The 20,814-nt window shown below is 33.8% G+C and overlaps 3 protein-coding genes across 3 annotated transcripts; 1 reads left to right on the forward strand and 2 right to left on the reverse strand.

The window, feature by feature from the left end:
- Nucleotides 1-2,760, reverse strand: LOC125820131 (40S ribosomal protein S10-1-like). Its single transcript, XM_049499553.1, has 5 exons — nt 2,667-2,760; nt 1,653-1,701; nt 1,267-1,546; nt 1,038-1,173; nt 1-259 (listed from the first exon to the last, which is right to left on the reverse strand). The coding sequence occupies exons 1-5, from the start codon at nt 2,667-2,669 to the stop codon at nt 185-187; spliced, it is 543 nt and encodes a 180-aa protein (XP_049355510.1). The 5' UTR covers nt 2,670-2,760; the 3' UTR covers nt 1-184.
- Nucleotides 2,761-4,317: 1,557 nt separating this feature from the next.
- On the reverse strand, nt 4,318-7,379 carry LOC125819937 (protein TIC 55, chloroplastic). The gene is given in 4 exon segments (XM_049499341.1): nt 4,318-5,523; nt 5,616-5,718; nt 6,912-7,336; nt 7,338-7,379. Coding segments are annotated over 4 exon segments (1,704 nt in total). The 3' UTR covers nt 4,318-4,389.
- Nucleotides 7,380-9,109: 1,730 nt separating this feature from the next.
- On the forward strand, nt 9,110-14,608 carry LOC125819941 (apyrase 2-like). Its single transcript, XM_049499346.1, has 9 exons — nt 9,110-9,648; nt 10,591-10,719; nt 10,813-10,869; nt 10,995-11,087; nt 12,837-13,042; nt 13,252-13,343; nt 13,648-13,865; nt 13,944-14,133; nt 14,220-14,608. Exons 1-9 carry the CDS (start codon nt 9,331-9,333, stop codon nt 14,333-14,335), a joined length of 1,419 nt encoding a protein of 472 aa, XP_049355303.1. The 5' UTR covers nt 9,110-9,330; the 3' UTR covers nt 14,336-14,608.
- Nucleotides 14,609-20,814: the final 6,206 nt, after the last annotated feature.

Genomic DNA, 20,814 nt, shown 5'->3' on the forward strand with positions numbered 1-20,814 from the left:
TGAAACAAATTGCAAGTGTTTTGTTGAACCATAAAACAATGACCAGAACATGTGAATCTATAGTAGTTCATTAAAGATCCAAGATAGATGAAATTGCCTGCATGGCACAGTGTTTTTAAGAAGAGAATAATAGTCAAATTGAGTCCAACATTTGATGATCAAAATTTGGATAAAACAATAGAAACTAGGAGCTTGAACTCGGGGGTGCACCACCGAAACCTCCGGCTCCACGACCAAATCCAGGTCTTCCACCACCACCCTACAAGTACAAAATTATAGTTTAGATTTAATCAACACAATTAGATGTTCATACTTCAGCTTAGTTTTGATTAAATGAGAGAGCATCCACAAGATTGGTGTTGTATCAACCAAAAGAAACCATAATAGAAGAGGGCATTAGTGTCCACTAAACGAATTCTTTTGAATAGAGAACATTTCCACCATTCAATTGCCATGCAAATCACATGTTGGTCAAAGCAAAAAAGAAACGAGGAAGACAAGGTAAAGCAAAGGTACTTGAAAATCAACACCCTGAAATGCACTTGCCGGCTTCGATAAGAAGAGAGTGTGGGGGTGGGGAACCAAAATGATATAGGCAATATGGGAAGTTCAGTATCGAAGAGAAGAACTAGTACGGGGACATCTGAATGAAATTCACTATGGTGCAATATCTAGGTGAATCCTTACAGTAACTGTTACACCATTGGCAAGTACCAAATGCATCAAGCAGGAAACACAAGATAATAACATGGGGATTTTACAATTCAGCAAGTAAAAAGGCACATTGGCACCAGAGATGTATGTTTTCCCCATTTCAATTCCTCTAAAATGAAGGAAAGTGACTTTAGTTAAACAGAAAAAAATGAAAGAAATCTTGGTGAGGACCTGAGAGCAACTAAAATCGGCTTTGCTAATGTACTAAGACGAAATTTAATCTAAACAAAAAATGATTGCTATATCATTGCCTTGACTCCTCAATACAAAACATGCTCTGAAAATCTGACATAATAATGTAAAGGAGAAGTATTTTGACTTACCCTAAATGCGGGCTGGTAATCAGCTGGAGCTCCACCCTTCTCACCTCCAAATTCACCAGGTGGACCTCTTGGACCAGCACGGTAACCATCCCTATCACCAAACCTTGGTCTATCACCCTCGAACCTTGGTGGTCCACTGCAAAAATACAAAGGAGATACATCAAAATCAACTCAATCACTTGAGAAACTTTTATTTCAATCAAGCTACACATATGGTTGTGAAATTTACCGGGGCCTATCGCCTGGAGGTCCACCCATGGGACGACCAAGGGGCTTGGCAGACTTCTTCAATGTGGCAGGGACAATTTCAGAAGGAAGATTGAGGTAAGTCCTGAGGAACTCAATGCCATCATTGGTAAGATACCAGTAGTAGTGCATCCAAGCAAAGGTCTCACGCACATACTCCTTTGACTTAAAGCTCTGCATCAGCTTAATCACTTGTAGGTTCGGCACATCAATGTTGGGATGTTTCGCCAAGTTGTAGTCCTTCTTAGCAAAGCATACTCCCTCTACAACGCGTAAATGTAAATTCCGCAATAAATACCAACATCATTTCAAAGATCTCCGAAAGCATCCAACACATAAGAAAACAGAAAGAAATAATTAAAACCAAACCTTGGAAGAGGTACTTGGAGATCTCTCTCCTGTTTTTCTCTGAGATAATCTGAAAAACAATTTGATAAAACACATAAGAAATTCTGAGAGAATTAATTAATTAATTTAAATTTCTTTTTACAACCATGGCATCCACGAGTAACACTGTCCTCCAAAGCTTGAACAGATACGAAAAAATCAATCTTTTTGCCACACTCGGCATTTAACCGGTCACAGCTCAACCCACAGCATTGAATTTCTTTTTAAAACCATAACCATGGTGTCTACATGCAACACTGTCCCCCAAAGCTTGAACAGATGGGAAAAAATCAATCTTTTTACCACACCCTGGATTTGAATCTGAGACCTTGCAGCTCAACCCACCACATTGAATTTATTTATACAATCATGGCGTCCACAGGTAACCCTGACCCCCAAAGCTCAAACAGACAGGAAAAAATCAATCTTTTTAACACACCAGGGATTTGAACCTGAGACCTCGCGACTCAACCCACTACATGGAATTTCATTTTACAAACATGGCATCCACAGGTAATACTCCCCCAAAGCTTGAACAGATAGGAAAAAATCAATCTTTTTACCACACGGGATTTGAACCTGAGCCGTACCCAACCCACTATATTGAATTTCTTTTTACAATCATGGAGTCCACAAATATCACAGTCCCCCAAAGCTCAAACAGATGGGAAAAAATCTATCTTTTTACCACACCCAGGATTTGAACCTGAGCCCTCACAGCTCACCTCACCTCATCAAATTATCTTTCTGGTAATTAGTCATTCAGATTTACAAAAAAACAGATTTTTACTACTTAAACAAAAACTAGTACTGCTATTTCATCACAATTGAGCTATTACTCCATATATTAACACATAAAAATCACTACTAATTAAGAATTAATCTAAGAAATTCAAGCAAACACAGCATTATTATCCGATTAACTAACATTTAAAACACCATTAACGAATAAATACGATAAATTTAAGGTATAATTAGAGATAACCAGAAACATACCATTTGATTTCGTTGAAGAGAAGTGAAACTGAAGAGTTCTCTGAAGAAAGAGGAAGAGATAGGAAGGAGCAAATTAGGGTTTGCAAAGATTTTATTTAGTAGGAAAGAAAAAAAGCCTGTTCGGATTTGGGCTCTAATGGGCTTGGACAAGGTTATACCGTCAGAACTCGTTATAATAGTCATTCGTTATAACGGCCTAATTTTCATCAGAATCGAATTTTGATGTCATATTTTACTTTTCTCGTTAAATAGTTATTCGTTATAACAACAATTCACTATAATAGCCTGATTTTCTTTGGAATATATTTTTAATGTTATATTCTTCAAAATCGATTCTAATGTTATATTTTGCTCCTCTCGTAATAATAGTCATTCATTATAACAATGTTGTATTATAACAACTTGATCTTCTTCGAAATTGATTTTTGATGTTATATTTTATTTCACTATAACATAAGTGACTCATTATAGTGGTACACTCTTTTGTGAAATTATTCCTCTATAATAGTCGTAGTACTTAAATATTTTGTAAGAAATATATTATGTATAAAATAAATTATTAAAAAATTTATGATAATTGTCATAAATGTCACGTACACAATAAAGTTCAAGTACGAATATCTAAAAGGAAAAATATTGTATTTAAATAGTGTCCATGGAGTTATTTATGGCCATAACCTTGTGATAAAAGGTTATTGGTGTTTGCCATTTCTATATTCATATTCTTTCTATTATTATTATTATTTTGTTTAATTGATTAACAAATACATTTCTTCTTCTTGATACAAAAAAAATTGTTAAACTAATTGTATGCATACTTTTATTTGTAACAACTAAATTAGATCTGAACATCAAATATCAGTATACATATATTAACAACCACCTCACCATGCATGTCATGAAGTTTTCAAACAAATACTACTATTATAACGAGGTTTGATTATACCTTACATAAACTCCAAAAAAACAAGAAAACGAAATTGGCCTGGCCCAAAACAAAGGACCCAACCCAAAATCTATACCTAGTGGACTGATGATGGTGTTGAGAACAATTCAAACGTAGGCGATTGAAGTTGAAAATTCACATTTGTTATGCATTTTAAAATTGCTATAAATCTCAGTCACGTGTGTCTGAATTCGCCATAAGTATATATAATGAACAAATTTATCACTTAATTCTTATGATCTATTTCAGTGTTGTATGTGTTAATTGGCATACATATTTAGATACTTCTACATACCAAATAATAGCAATCCCATGAGCTCTCATGGACAATGGAAACAGAGGAACATAGTTAAATCATGGCAAAACCTTATTACAAGAGAACAAATGATCACGTCAACTTGCACACACCTCGACTTTTCATTGAGTACTTATTATCTCCCAGCGACACATATACCGAGTAACTCTTCCCATCAAAGCTAAGCAATCATCCAGAACTTAGTTTTTTTTTTTTTATGACTGTAGTGTCTAGACCAACTTGCACGCACCTCGTCCAGGTAGATAGTTGCACCAACATCCCCCGGACATTCAATTTCCTTAAGAAGCATACAGAACGATCAAGCATAGTAGAGATAATATGAGATTTACTTATTAGTGTCAAGTCAAACAGTATCACAAAAATTGGGATAGAGGGAGCAGTATGTATGAAAAAACATATAAACCTGAATCCTATTTTACATGAAAGACATCAATTTGAGTATAGCTATTATATACATACTTTTACAATCTTCTGTGAGTCCTTATGAAGTTGGTTGTGTTCATTGCAATGGCTGTTGAACAAGCATATGCACCAGCTAAACATAGCGACGTCCAAAGCAAAAGTAAGGCCTTCCATTGTCTTCCAGACACTAGAATCGCGAATGCAGTTGACACGAGAGCGATAACAGAGAGGGCCTTTTTCCAAGTCTCAAAAGCTTTAACAGCATTGCTGCAATCCCTGCAATGTACAACATGCCTGAAGTACCTGTTGGCGGGGTTCGGAGCATACATATCACCGATTCCTCCTTTAGCTGGCTGAGCAGCTGAAAAATTGGCAACGAAACCAGCAGGGGCGTGCTCAATGACAGCAGGTTGTTGGGGCAGGAAAATGGTGCTGTGACCGAAATGATAAGGCATTCCGTGCCCCACTTTGTCCATCCACTTCCTGTATTCAGCTACCCATGTATCCGACGACTTAAGGTTCAAGTATAGTTTCTTTGTTGGAACCTTTTCCTTCATCAGGATTTCGTTTTGGGACGAAAGGAACCCCATATCTTGCTCAAAAACCTTGCTTGCATTCTGGTGAAAGAACCAGTTTGGGATAAATTTAAGTATCCCGGTTCGTTTTCTTGTATTCCCAAACCGGACGATAAGCATGGATTTCCCTTGACCAGATGGTCTACAAAGGAAAAGACCTGAAAAGTAATGCTTCTCCCCACTTTCATCAACAATTTCTCTATTATTCTGAAGAACACAAGGAGATTCAAAACGTAAGAAGTTCGGAGTATAGTTTGCTTTGCCTTGATCCTTTTCCTTACCCCACCACCCTGCAAACCCCCGGTTAGTCCTTTCTGTCACCTCGAAAAACAGTGGTCCAGCATCTTCCCTTTTCGCTGTAAAATCTGTCCTATCGTGTGATATTGGAACATGAGCAGGGTCCATGAGGTTTTCGAGAAGAATAGAGTGATCATAAGGGAGCTCGTGAATAGTAGAAATGTCTCGAAATCCTTTCCTGTCAAAGTTTTCAAACCAGGGGATTTTGTTAACATTAGGTGATGTTCTGTGAGACATCCATATCCAGACTACTCCTTGGGAATCCTGAATTTCATATGTCTTCGTACAAGCTGATCGAGGAATTTTAGCATTTTCAGGTAGCTAGACAGAACAAAATCAAAGACGGAAATGAATATAGAGTGTACAACATTTGCAACACGAAACATAAACGAAAATGCATATATAAAACCAACCTGTGGTATCTTCACACATTTACCATCTCCATCAAACTGCCAACCGTGATACAAGCATTCCAGTTTGCCATCATACAGTTGTCCTTCAGAGAGTTTGGCCAATCTGAATTCAGAAGGAATTTGTCACGATTCCGGAGTTACTGTTATGAAATGCATAGAAGTAAAGCAGAAAGAGTTGATCCTGCTACAATCTGGAAGTCAATTTAGTTGAATCCTCAACTAATATATAGACAATACGGGGTAATGTAAGTGGTAGAGTGGCCATACTGTCACAGATTCAGCCCTTTGTTGCTCCGTCAAAACTAATAGATAGACAAAAGACACATGCCAGATAGAGGGAAAGACAGGGAACACTAAAGGAGGATTATTTCCCATATTATCAACAGATATGAAGAACTAAAATATAACAGACCGACAGTGATACATTATCGTGAATCGAACTCATATCAAGCTTCATTCATGAAAACACACAACAAACTTGTACTAAAATACTTCTAATAAATATCATATTTCACTATAAGGTTATGGAAGCGCGGAAAATTCAGCAGCTTAACAAGAACAAAACTAAAGAGGAAAGTTTTGTATGTTATTTCACTCATTTGAGCAATTTCAAGAGGATACAATAAGTAAGGGTGGATTCTGCTTGAACTCATTGCTTTTAACTCGAACCACATAAACCATTGGAAAATGCTATGGTCGGGTCCAGCCATAAGAGGTGCTAAGTAGACCATTAACTTGTCGTCCTCCTAAACTTTATTTACTATAACATATAAATACATCATTATAGGTGTTGGAAAACATATGTTTTTCCACCATAGTATGATGAAAAAAAAGGGAGTTCATCCGTCTTGTGAGACTTTCCAACGACTAGTAACTCAAGTCGTGGTTGCTACAAATTGCTTCTTCCTACTTTCCTTTTGTACTTGTCCCTTGTACCAAAATTAGATTTTACTTTCACTTATCCATTTTAGCAAATCAAGAGAAACTAAGTAACTACATTAAGTATAGCTGTCATACTTCAATTTTTCAAAGCATAACTAATAAGAATAATTTAGTAAAACAAACCCCTAATAGGGATTGTCAAATCAATTACAAGGAACAAGTAAAAAGGATATGTCTATGCATAACAAGATCATGCTAAAATGCTAAATTTTTGAAAAACAAAGTTATCTCTGTGTGACCTATACGTTTGAGTGGTGAAAGCAGTCACTAATTAATACTACTTGTATCAGGATATGTAACACGAGATGCTTTGTACACTGGACTGTAACAATAAAAACATATATGTTTTTTTACCTATGTGGACATCTGTCTTCAAAGCATCGAAGTTCACCACTTCCATCTTTATACAAAACAACTTGTTTATCAAAGACAGTAAGACCTAAAGGTGCATCATCAGGTACATTCTTGGTCAAATACAAAGGATACCATTCTTCAGTCCAATCATAACCAACAATTTCCCTTTGTCCCCTCAATTCATCTAAACTTGAATTTTCCAAAATCACACTTTGATCTTCATCAAGTACTTCAGCTCCAAGATTCTCAGCAATTGCATAACAACTTCTTCCTTGTTTCTTGAATTGCTTATTTTGAAGATAAAAATTGAATCTTTGAGGTATTTGTAGAGAAAAAAGTGAACTTTTTGGAAGTGTTGTCCTCTTTGAAGATGAGTGGAGTAATTCAGATAGAAATGGTTGTTGTAAAGCCATTATTTTGTGAGTGATTTTGGGGTTTGTTAGAGGAAAAAAGAGGAGTGGGAAGCATTAGAGACACTTGTAGGTTTTGTTGAAATGTTAAAAAGTAAAAGACTTGTGTTGCTTCTTGTTTTGTGGAACCAATGGTAGCCACACAAATACAAGAATTATTGTGTCTCAATCTACAATATTTCCAAAAGAGATGCCTTCTATCACATGATAAATCTACTTATAAAAATCTCTTTAAGATAGATGTCTTTTGCGGTAAAAGCAGAAAAAACAAGTTTCATATGTGACGTTTTGTTCCTTTCATCCTCCCGGTGGAAGTAGAGTATTTATTGCAAGTTCGATAGAATCTATTAGTTTTTTATTCTAAAACTTGTGTTTGTGTTAACAAATGGATCCAATTAATATGTGTAAATAATTTGTTCTGAACCCACTAAGCTATAAACTCAAAAAAATATATTCACATCTGCTCCAATACATGTTATCTCGCCTTGTCCCTGTCACCACGTGAAAGTAGAGAGATTAGTTCCCATACATTCTCATCTAATAGATTTTTTCCTAAAATTTGTGTTTATGTTAACAAATGGATCTAATAAATGTGTAAAATAATTTGTTCTGAACCCAATAAACTATAAACTCAAAAAAACTATTCACATCTGCTCCAATACATCCTATCTCGCGTTGTCCTTATCACCATGTGTAAGTAGAGATGTTAGTTCTCATACATTCTTATCCTTCGGCTCGAGTAAGCATATCGTAAATTAAGTGTGTAAAATAAATATAATAGCAAAATATCTTACTAAAAATAATTAATAAGAGAACAAGTAACAACATCAGATAACACTAAGTGCCAATAATTCTAATTGTGGTCATGCTAAAAGAAAAGGTCAAAGTAGGTTAACCACACCAATTCACCAAATTGGACGAGTTCTCATTAATTCTTTCAACATGGATTACATTTGCTTTCTGATTATTGCATATCTTACTTTTATATTTGAAAGGAGTAGAAACTTTATAAAGTATAAGTGGACCTTACTCTATTTCGTAAAGATAAAAATGTATTAATAATTAGTTATTAGAATATTAATTATTGAAATACTTGGTTGGTTGGTTGAGATTTATTTCATATTAGTTAAAAAATTAAATTAACCAGTAATAATGGAGGTTCAACTAATTAATTGGGGATTCATAAGGCAAGAATTGAACTCTCATTAACTACGTGAAAGTGTTAGTAGCTAACCAAGTGAGCTAGAGTTGTTCAAAATCGAACCAAAATCAATAATTCGAATAAAAAATTATTCGTATAGCAATTTCAATTACGATTTTAATTTATTTTTTTTGCTTATATTAGACTATTGATTCTTAACTGTTTGAGGAGATAATCGATAACCTAATAATAAATTAATAAATTATGTTTATACTATTCAATATATAAAGTCTTTGACTTAGAGTTTAGTTTCATACTTTCATTTCTGACTGTCTCAAACTCTCAATTATTCTACAAATTAAAGTGTCCGTTTTTAATTTTGAGAAAGATATATTTTGTCAACTCACATACTTGGTTCATCACTTTATTTCTAAGTAATTATATCAATGATCACAATCAATAACCAATAAAACTATATCTTAAAATTTTTATAACTTGTTTAGTATGTCTACTAAATTGATATATGATAAGTCAGATTAATAAATTTTAAAATCGAACCGAACGAACCGTGGCCGAATGGGTTTGAGTTGGTTTTTTCCCGGGTACCAAATGGACTATCCAGTTTAGCAGTTATAATTGTCTGCAGAGTTGAAGGCATATCGTCTCTCTTCTTCCCGGTGGATTTTTCATTTGCTTATCCTTCCGGTAGTCTCTGATCGGCGGCAGCATTTGTGATCCAGAGACCTAAAAGGACGGTGAAGAATTCGAGCTGGAGACCCAGGAGACTCCGGCGCCGGGAAACGGCAAGATCCGATATCGATCACCTTCGGCAGCCGAGCTTTTAGAGGCACAGCTCGATCCACTTCAAATGGAGAAGACAATGAAGCGAAACAACAGACAGTATGGTGGTGAGTCATTCTCCGATAAGATCCAGAGGTATAAAGGTGTGATCCTTGTGATTTGCGTTCCGTTGTTTCTCGTTTCTCTAGTGCTTTATGTAATGCCGACGCGTTATCCGTCTGATTCGATGGAATCGTTAAATCGGAAATTCTCTCCGAATCTCGGATCTATGAAATATGCGGTTATATTTGATGCTGGAAGTTCGGGTAGTAGAGTTCATGTCTTCTGTTTTGATGAGAATTTGGATCTTGTTCCCATTGGCAATGAACTCGAACTTTTCGTGCAGGTAACTTTCTATTTTGCATTTATTTAATCATTCATATATTGTCGTTCCCAGTAGGATCTAGTTTGGAAACAGTCATTCAGTTGAACATTCTTGGCCAAGACAGTTGAGAAAATTATACTGTGTATATATGTTCTGTTAGTATAATCAAAGTTTACTATGCAAGCAAGGAACTTTGAGCTATAGATTGGTATTTGACTAGCTTATAGCTGATTTATATTGTTGATCCCGACAGAATCTAGTTTGAGCGCGCCAGAAAGGCCTAGCTCAAGTGGCAAAAGGTGGAGGATTTGTGGCTTAGGTCACAAGTTCAAGCCCCACACCATGCAAAGCGAAGCCCGGTATTTAAGTGGAGAAAGGTAGAGGGGCGGGCCCATTATCCACCGAGTTTAGAAGGCTGTGATTGGTCCAAAGGGCGGGTCACAGGCGGATTTCTCGGTTATCAAAAAAAAAAAGAAAAAAAAAAGAATCTAGTTTGAACGCAGCAAGTTCGACCAAACCTGTGGTGTCTACCTCAGACCTTATATATTAAGTCAAAAGCAAAATAAAGTAGATATATTTTGGTAAGGAATAAAAGTAAGTATATGGATAAAGAGTTGAGTCTTCTATTTAAGTGGAAGTACTCTTGTATCTGCCTCCGCTGATGTTTTTGATAATGGGTGGTACTTGGTAGTGAGACGCATTCCAAGCCTAGTAATAAAAGCCATTCAAAAAGTTTTGAAAATCAAACTTAACACATAACTCAAGAACCTCTATCACTGATTATGTTCTGATTGAAATGTAATTGATAGATTGATTGAAATGCATCTCCAGTGAAGTCTGAAAATCTTTGCGAACAGCCTATGTGTTCCCCTCTTTCTAGTTTGTTATATATGAATCCCTAGATTTTGTGGAAAAGCTTTCTATTTGCAGCAGATGTTCATCTATATTTGGCTTTCGTACCAGAAAAAACCAGGTCTGAGTTCATTTGCTAGTGATCCTGTCGCTGCTGCGGATTCTCTTCTACCACTTTTAAAGGACGCAGAGAATGTAGTTCCACGCAATTTGCGCAGTAATACACCAGTGAGAGTTGGGGTTAGTGAACATTGTTTAAAGAAATTTCATATAATTGAAGTTTGAACTTTTTAGCCTGCCCATAGGCTCAATACTGATAGGCAGTTTATCTAGGCCACTGCAGGTTTGAGGCAGTTGGAAGGTGACGCATCTGACAGGATTCTTCAAGCGGTAAGATTGTTTTGTTTTACATCCTAGACCTTCATCTGTTTGGGCATGTCTTAGGTTATAATTTAAAGTGGTTTTTTGTACTTAAGTTTGTCGGTACTTAGAACAAATGTAAATGTGTTTTGAAGGTGAGGGATTTCCTGAAGAGCAAAAGCAGCTTCAAAGCAAATGCGGACGCGGTCATTGTTCTTGATGGAAATCAGGAGGGTGCTTATCAGTGGGTATGTGAATGAACTTCAAGCTGTTATGAGCTTCTCGATAGATTAAAATATTATTCGACACAAGAGTTGCTTCCTTAATATAGTTTTGAGCTCTTTATAGCTTATTAAAGGAAGAGTTATGGTCCTTACATAGATAATTCAATATTACTAATGAACATCTTCAAATTCCTTTTAACAATTTAAATGAATAGTAACATATCGAAAAACAAGTTTAATGAATATTCATGTCAAGGTGGAACTGTTGAACCAGAGAACGACTTGCATTTATTTGATGAGCAATGTAATTTATTGACAAAATACAACTAAAGGGCTTCTTTCTCCATCTAAACACTCTGTTCTCATGACATTCATTTTCCAACCTTTGATTTCTGGTAGAAGTACTACGGTCTCCGAAAATATTCAGTTTTCTACCCTATGTTGTTTGAAATAAAAGATAGGTTAAGAAAATAGAATGAATTGCCCTATTCAATCCTATGCAATTGAACATTGCCTTTGGCCATTTTGGCAATATTTTTTTGAGAAAGTTAACATTTTATAGACAACAATACACCAATGGTGTATTTCAGTAGTAATTACACCAGGAGTATACAGTAAGCAAAACCAAAGGATCTATCATTTATATTGCTCCTAAACTATCTAAAAAGTGAGGAATATCCTCCACCACTTTGGGGAGGACATGATTACACCAAAAATAGAGGGTTAAAAGACAGTTCAACTTCAAACTCTGGAAAGGTGCCCTTGTTTTCGAAGCATCTCTGGTTCCTTTCCTTCCACATTGTCTACCAGATGCAAGCAGGGACAATCTTCCATCTCTCCTTGTGGCCTGATGTATTCCCTTCTCTATTCCAGCATGCTAGAAAATCTGAGGTGTGTCTTGGCATGGACCAGCTAATTCCCCTCATATTAGTAATCCTGCATGAGAAGCAGCAATCCATTAGAACCGCAGAGAGTGAGGATGTTAAAGAGGGACGAGGTAGACCTAAAATCACATGAAAGGAAATAATCTCCTAAGACCTACATTCTCTTGGATCCCTGCAAGTTTAGCAAAAAATAGGGCACATTGGAAGACCAAAATTTATATAGGATACAAATTAATTGGGAATATGTTTTAGTCATGTTAGTATGATTACTTTAATTCCTATGTTTTCAGTCTTTTAGTTTGAGATTTTTACTATGTTAGTCGAAGAAGATATAAAGAACTTTTAGAGCTTCTACATTTGTTTTTATTTTGTATAACTTTGATCTCAGATGATCTTGAAAGAAGCGATTCGATTAGAGAGGATTCATATAGCTGATCTTACTTGCTTGGGATTAAGGCGTGGTTATGTAGTAGTAATTCTGCATGACAAAAACAAATCAATAAATCTCCCCTTCACTTTTATCCTTTGAAGCACTAGAGTGGCATTGCACATTTTAAGTGTTTTGTTTAGAAGTATGTACAATAAATACTTTCTGAACCATTTCGCACTCGAAAAAAACTTTCTGCGATCTGAAAATCAAGTATCTTTGGATGCAATTTGGAGAATATATTAGAAAAGGTTGTGGAGGCTACTTTCTTAACTAAAAATGTTTTACTATTTTGGGTTATTTGCATATTTGAATAAAAATGGTGTTCTTTTATTACTCTTTGAACTTTAACCCCCCCAACCATATTAGTTATACAGTTTGTGTCACCTCATGTTTCAGTCTAATATATGGATCAACCAATTGTATAGCCAGCTGATTTTTTAGTTTCTGATATTAATGCAGGTAACCATCAATTATTTATTAGGCAAATTGGGAAAGAAATACTCTGATACAGTTGGAGTGGTTGATCTTGGTGGTGGATCTGTGCAAATGGCGTATGCCATCTCAGAGTCAGATGCCCAAAAAGCTCCAAAGTTATCAGATGGAGAGGATACATACGTTCAGGAACTGTATTTGAAGGGGACAAAATACTTCCTTTATGTTCACAGGTCCTTCTCATCTTCTATACATAATTTATGTCATGATATTAGAGAATGTCAGCGTACCCATTTTGTGCTCTCCAACTTTTTGATCAGGATGAACTTGTGATCCTTCTAGTTGGCAAGATCATATTTGTCTTGTTATTCAGAGTGGGCTTATCTGGTATTTTGTCATCTTCGCTGTATAGGCTTAATGTGATCTATATTTATGCTTACAGCTATTTGCACTATGGTTTACTAGCAGCTCGAGCTGAGATCTTGAAGGTGTCCGGTGAATCTGGAAGTCCTTGCATATTGGGGGGCCATCATGGTATTTATTATCTCTCTCCTGGTGCAATGATCATTCTATACTTGTTTCTTTTGATGCAGTGCTTTCTGGAAGCATCATTTCTATCTGTAAGACGTAAAAGCGGAGGTTAACAAAGAGAAAAAACTCCCCCTCCCCTTACCTGAATTTTCATATCTTATCTTAAGTCACACAGATAAGTTGCAGAAAATAGGAGCACTGGGTCCTTAATTTACATTGAGCCTGTTATACTGTAATTAGAAAAGTAAGTATCCATTTTCCTGGATTAGCAAGTATCTCATTGAAGATGAACAATATTTTTTTGCAGGGACATACAAGTATGGAGGAGCAGTTTACCCAGCATCGTCCACGTCTCAAGGTTCAAGCATGAGTACTTGTAGGGAGGTAGCTCTAAAGGCTCTGAAAATTAATGAACCAGCATGTACCCACATGAAATGTACCTTTGGTGGCGTGTGGAATGGTGGAGGAGGAGATGGACAGAAGAATATGTTTGTTGCTTCGTTTTTCTTTGACAGAGCTGCTGAGGTATGAATCACTGTAGTTAAATCTAAACTTCTCTTCCTTGTATGTCTCTGACACAAATGTTATATGTTGTGGGCATAGGCTGGTATTATTAATCCAAGTTTAGCCGTTGCAAAAGTTCGCCCAGCTGATTACGAAAGTGCAGCTAATCGTGCTTGTGCAACTGGACTTGAGGGTGCCAAATCTGAATTTCCTCATGTAGAAACTGATAACCTGCCATACCTATGCATGGATCTCGTCTATCAGTACACTCTACTTGTAGATGGATTCGGTGAGTAAAAACTAGCTTTCATATTTCAGTCAGTTCACACGACATTCATTTCAGTACGTTATTCAATACTATTTCTTACTTTGCAGGACTTCAACCTCAGCAAGAAATCACATTGGTGAAAAAAGTTGAATACAAGAATTCCTTTGTTGAAGCAGCATGGCCATTAGGCAGTGCCATTGAAGTTGCATCATCATTGAGTTAAACTTATATGGGAAATGGAAAGATCCATTCATGCAATTTTGGGTTTTAATAGTTTATGATTTTCAACTATATATTTTTGACTGTAGCTTCTGATAAGCCTATTAGGTTAATGTTCTGAAGCAGAAGGGATTGCCATAGTCCAAAGCAGGTTGAGATTCTTTATTTTTCCCTTTTTATTAAAGGGAATCAAGAATAGTGATAAATCTGTTTGTAATCATGTATTATGAGAATTATGCACTATTTAAATGAGATCAATTTTTTATTCCCACACAAATTTCATAACATTGAAACTCCCAATTGAGTGTTCACTAAATCAATTGTCCCTACTCTTAGAGAAGGGTTATATTTGCCCTTCGTCATATTCAATATTAGTCACATATTTATCTTGGACTATTAAGTCTCATGTCACCATGTAGGCACTACGTAGGATGACAAAAGCGGAGAGATGAGACTTAACAGTTCAAGGGCAAATATGTACCTTAAGTTGGATGACCGAGGCAAATCCCTTTTCCGAATTTTAAATAAGTCTATTACATACAAACATCTATTTATCACTTAATTATAGTTAAGTGATAAGTTTTTTCACATTAGTTTTTAACTAATAAGGTTAATTTGATATATAAACACTTTATGTGAGCAAGTATTTATCATCTCAAACTAGACCCTAAATGATCTAGAATCTTAGAGTTACCCAATATCTATATTGACGAAAGATTGCAAAATTAGTTGAGGTGTGCCACAAAACCATCATTATGAAGAAAAAAAAGTACACAAGGCCAAGAGAATTTGATAAATAAACTCTCGAAACAACAATATTTCGTCATATTGAATATGGCCACAAGGTAGATTAGAATCTAAGGTGTAGCCTATCAATCAATAAAGTAAATTGAAAATCATAAAATTTTATGTTCAAATAGGCAGAGTCAATAATTACTCGATACATATATTGGTGAGAGATGATATTAGCTGACCCCGAACACCAAAGTTATCAAAAGAAATTAAAAAAAAAAGTAGATGAATGAGAGATTGAAAAAATGTATTATCATTTTGTAAAAACAAGTGAATCTACTATGATATTTTCTTCTAAACCACAATTAAAGATATGAGTAAGTCACATTTCTAACATTAGAAGGCATAAAAGCTAAGATCATAAGAACAACAAGAATGAAAATTGGGACTAACAACAACATAAAAGGTGGTGGTGGCAATGGTGGAAGTATCAATGGCAAAAGTAACAAAGATGCTGTAAGACCAAGTAGCAAAATTATTGACTCTAAGCTAAAATAACTCATTGACAACATCTTTTTGCCATGTCCTTGTGTAAATGATCTGTTATATTCCATTTTATTGCCTTCCATAATGTTGTTGAAATATTGATGATGTTCCTCCAAATAAATAAACCCTTTTGATGATCTCAATTTTGTCTCAGATGATTCCATGTCCATACTTTTAATCAGAAGTCTCGAGTTTCAACTTTGAACCAATCTTGAAACTTAGAGAAGGATGTGAGTTTTTCTTAATAAGATATCTCGGGTTGAACCAATCTTGAAATTTACTAAAAATCTTGTTATGAAGTTTTGGATTCGAGACCTGAATATGGAGTCGTCCTGAGGAGGTACTTTACCTTCAAAATAAGACTTTTCTATGCAGATATGAGACACCGAATGAATACTGAACTTGAAAATGTGCCAATCTTTAACAAGTTTCTTGAAAATGAAATCACAAATCAGCAGATAGCATGAGTTATATGGAGAGAATGAAGATTTTGTATGGTGTCTTCACTAAAGGGTATAATTTAAAGGAAAAAGTGAGAGATTTTGGAATGATGTAGAGCAGAGTTGTGGGAATCTGGCCTTTTTCTTGATTTAAATAAAATGTTGATTTTTGACACTGATGTTTATTGGTTCTAGGGGGATTGTGTATTGATTTTTGACATTGATATTTCTTGGTTTTGGGGGATTATGAGATATTACCCTTTGGTTTTTGAGATTTTGATGGATCTATAGTGGTTACAAAGTATCTTTTTGAGAATATATTTGCTAGTTTGATTTCTCATATTATATATATATATATATAATAGGCCTAGTACTCTGTTGTCTCAATGTATACCACTCATTTTTCTCTTTAGTCTATTTGAAAAGAATACTTTCTCCAACTCATTTTATATGATATCGTTTAACTTGACATGAACTTTAATACTTATTTTAGATCATAAATTTCAAATAAACTCTATGTCAAATCAAATTATGTCAGATAAATTAAAACAGAGAAAATATTAGAGATGTAAAGAAGGGGGTGGGGGTATGGGGTTAGAGAGGGGGGGGGGGTGTTGGAATTTGGGTGAATTCATTGAATTAAAGAAATAAAGTGGGGCAAGATGATTTGCATGTTGATTGTTTTTGGTAAACAAGAGATTGTCACACTGTCCAAGGTTCTTCACCCCTAGACAGCATTGTCTCTTACCCCCCTTCCCCCACACTTTCCACTTGTCCCTCTTGTCATCATTTTTTTTTTATAATAAGAAAAAAGACAAAAAAGGACTTCTTTGTTTTAAATATTTGCTTCAAATTATTCTATTTCGTCTCAAATTATCAGTTGTAATTTGCAGATTAATTTTGAAAGTTATAATCAAAGTGATGTTACGATTGTTCAAATACTGTAAAGGTTAAAATAGTTTAGAAACCCTCATAATTTCTTAAATTGTAGAAGAAAATTACCATAGATAATTTAAAGCAGATGGAGCACTAGATTTAAACTAAAGGTTTCTTACTAGTATGGTTTTAAATCATTTTATACATTTTTGTTTGATTATTTAGTATTCAAAATTTATTAACTAGAATAATTTATATTCATGTCGAATAGATTCATTAAAAAGATGAAATACAGTTTATCAAAAAGTTTTAAATTTGTATATTCTAAACTGAAATTTATGACTAAGAATGAAGATATCACATGTCTCAACCATCTTACCTAACCACTTGGTAATAACATTTCAAATAAATAAAAAAATCATTTCAATCTTTTTTTGTTTGACCATTTGATATTCAAAAGCAACTATCTCAATTATATAATAGCTTGTTCGATAAAGTTTTCAAAAAAATTTTATTTAAAAAAAAAAATCTTTTGAATAATAATAATTTTTGGCTAATTAATTTGTTTTTTTTAGTTAATATATTAGAATAATAGTTTATGCTTGATCAAAGTTCTAAAAAAAAAAAATGCTTTTACTGAAGAATATTTTTTTCAACTGAATTTTTTTTCTAAAAACTTGACCAAGTACATTAACTCTTTAGAATATACATTTTCTTAAAGAAAAACTAAACATTTTTAGCTTCCTTGCAACTTAACCACACCAATTATAATTCTTCAACTTCTTATAATTTCAACTCATTTATAACCTTTTTTTTATATTAACCTAAAACCCCATTGGCTAATGGACAATTCAAAAGAGGAATAAGTGTATAAGGTTTAGTCAACCAATCAAAATGAATTTGTCCTTTGACTTGGAAACAATGAATTCATCTAGTAATTACAAGACTAGAACCAAGATTTTTCTCATGTTATACATGTTTGACATATTGCTTCATTTCACTTGATTCATTTAATTTGTTCTCTAAATTAAAAAAAAAAATATAATATAGAAGTTAAAAGATAAAAAAGAAATACATAATACATAAATGTATCTAGTAATTTGAATTTAACTGATATTTATGTCCTTTAATTTTGATAGGTATAAATAGACACTTAAAATTTATATAGAATTAATCAAATAGACACATCTGTTCTATGTGGCATCTTACACGACAACTTATGTCTTACGTGTATTATGCTACCACGTAGGATATGTTTACTTGTTTAATTTTACAAATTAAAGTGTCTATTTATACCCATTCAAAATTAGAGAACATAAAAACCAGCTAAAATTAAATTAAAAAGTATATTTATGTATTATGCAGAAAGAAAAAGTATACAAAAGTATTGTCCATGATACGTGTTTCCACAATAACATTTAAATAAACTTAAATGGACATGGTTCGAAATTATTATTTTTTTAAAAAAGATTCCTATTCATGAAAAAATAAATATTTTAACACTTTCTATTTTGAGTTAAAAATCATTAAGATACTTATTCTATTAAAAAAAAAAGAAAAGGTAATGCTTAATAGCAGAAAATTTGGACAAAAATTTAAAAGTCTATATTCTTTTTATGTTAAAATAAATTGACCTTTTTTCATTTTTTAATTAAAAGATATTAAAGTTAAAAAGATAAAAATATTCAAAACAGATAAAATAACACAATATGAAATATGTTATTTTACCATTCTGACCAAAAGAATTTTTCCTAAAAAATAATTTGCATGTGACCGACCTTTTGATTCAATGAATTTTCATTCAAAACCTTTGAAGAAATTAATAAATGATTCTTAGCGACTTCCTCGTACAACCGACCCTATTGCATTAAATTCCCTGCATTTGCTTTTAATTTGCAACATAGACAGATTTATATGCAATTTATGAATTTACGAGAATTTAATAATTTTATATATGTATGTTGAATAATAAGTAGGTGAGTTATGGTTAGGTGTGAAATATAACTATCTCATTCAGAATTAGTTGGCTTTTCGTGAAATGCATTGAAATTGACTGAACATCTAAGAAGTAAAGCACGGTTTCAATGGGGACTACGAGAACGATATCAAATCGAGACGATGGAATAAATTTCATCGAGAAGAAAACAATTTGAATCACCACTTATTTTGGAAAAGTAAAAGTTAAAACTTGCAACTTCATTTTACATGCTCAATCAATCTTTAGACATTAATATTAATCTTTAACACTCAAAATTTTCATAAAAAATCCCCATTTTGCTAATATAATTATTAATCTTTAATTTAGAAAAAAAAAATTCTTGATTTTTTTTAATTTTATGAAACATTACTTTGGTATCATACCTAATATACTCTAACGATATGTTAGGCAACCTCTTGAAAACAACTAGTAGTAGTCAAATGCATAAAGGAATACCTAAATTTAGGAATGAATACATGAACTTGATCTGCAATTTTCAATTGTTCATGAACCAAATTTAGATTGCAATTAATTAAAAATAACAGTTTAATGCACAAAACATTCCGCGTTAGCATGATTCAGGAACGACCCTCATCATAAGAAATGTCTTATAGACTACCTAACCTAATATGAGTATTAGTGATTATTTCCACAACTCGAACTCATGACCTATAGATCATAAGGAGATAACTTTACCGTTGTTTCAAGGATCGTCAGTCCTTATATATTAGGTTGCCATACTAGTTGGATTGTGATTATTTGCCTGTTTTTGAGTGACATTTGGAAGTGATACTTAACAGTTACTCTGCATCTGACCACATTTGGAAGTGATATTTTGAAGTTCCTTAATTATGAAATTTAATTTCTTATGTCCTAAGTAATAAATGAATAATAGGTAATAAGTAGTTACTTTGCTAGCTGTTATTATTGCTTCATAAAGAGACTATCTTTTTAGATGGTGTTTTAAATTAGCCTAATGGTACAATTTGATAAGTCTTTATTTGTATTATTATTATTGTTGTTATCGATAGACGATAAGGTATATCATGTCAATATACTTTGGTGTTTTGTTGTTGTTGTATATACTCATAAGACGAGATAACGACCATCCATCTCAATCTTCCAAGGTCGAGCGTCCGAGAGTTTGAGTAGATCTGTCAATATGGATCGGCTTAGCCTCAGAGGGCTTGGAGATAAACTGCGACGAGTTAACCTGCCAATTAGATGTACTTCTAAAAAAAATTACACCTTTGTCTTTCAAATGAGCTGATTTTTAATTTCTGTTCGTCAAATGAGTTGATCTTTCAATTTTGTTCTTGGTAATCAGGTTTATGTTTAGCGGAACATAAGTTCCTTAAAGACGCTAAACGTAAATTATGAAATATTACGATGCAAAAATTTATATCCTGCAAGAAAAATTATTTGCCTTAAGAGATCAAAATTAAACACAAGCACAAAATAAGGGTAAAAGTGTCATCGACCCCGTTAAAATGGTCAACAACAAAATCCAATATAATTTTATAAGCGGAGTGTCGAACTCTTTCAAGCCTAGCCCTAAAAGAGTTGTGGGTTGGCCCATACTAAAAGGCATTGATCATACATAAGCTAAAAAAATCAGTCCAAACCTATCTAGCAAGGCTAGGCTGGCCAGCCCAAATGTCAAAGCCCATAATATGCTTCTTAGAGAATAAAATAGCCGCGTGAGCTCTGAAATCGAACTTATATCTTTATTAACATAAGTAATATACGAACTAAATCATGTCTCGTAAGACATATTTGTGCATTTTGAACTAAACTTATACGTCTAATAACACAAATTACGCAGAAATTAAGTTAAGTAGCATAATTTATGTTATATTCTGATTCAAAGATATAAACTTATAACAAAGACATTTTCAATCATTTTTAATC

This window comes from Solanum verrucosum, unplaced genomic scaffold, assembly GCF_900185275.1.
Source record: "Solanum verrucosum unplaced genomic scaffold, falcon-dt-bn FXZP01000229.1, whole genome shotgun sequence".
Taxonomy (NCBI): domain Eukaryota; kingdom Viridiplantae; phylum Streptophyta; class Magnoliopsida; order Solanales; family Solanaceae; genus Solanum; species Solanum verrucosum.

Excerpts from the sequence above, each read along its gene's own strand:
- LOC125819941 (XM_049499346.1), top strand. The coding sequence starts at position 9,331 with ATGGAGAAGACAATGAAGCGAAACAACAGACAGTATGGTGGTGAGTCA. Across the intron at positions 9,649-10,590 it reads AACTCGAACTTTTCGTGCAG|AAAAAACCAGGTCTGAGTTC; the intron begins GTAACTTTCTAT and ends CTTTCGTACCAG. Across the intron at positions 14,134-14,219 it reads TCTACTTGTAGATGGATTCG|GACTTCAACCTCAGCAAGAA; the intron begins GTGAGTAAAAAC and ends CTTACTTTGCAG.
- LOC125820131 (XM_049499553.1), bottom strand. Across the intron at positions 1,547-1,652 it reads CTCCAAGTACCTCTTCCAAG|AGGGAGTATGCTTTGCTAAG; the intron begins GTTTGGTTTTAA and ends TACGCGTTGTAG. Across the intron at positions 260-1,037 it reads ATTACCAGCCCGCATTTAGG|GGTGGTGGTGGAAGACCTGG; the intron begins GTAAGTCAAAAT and ends TTGTACTTGTAG.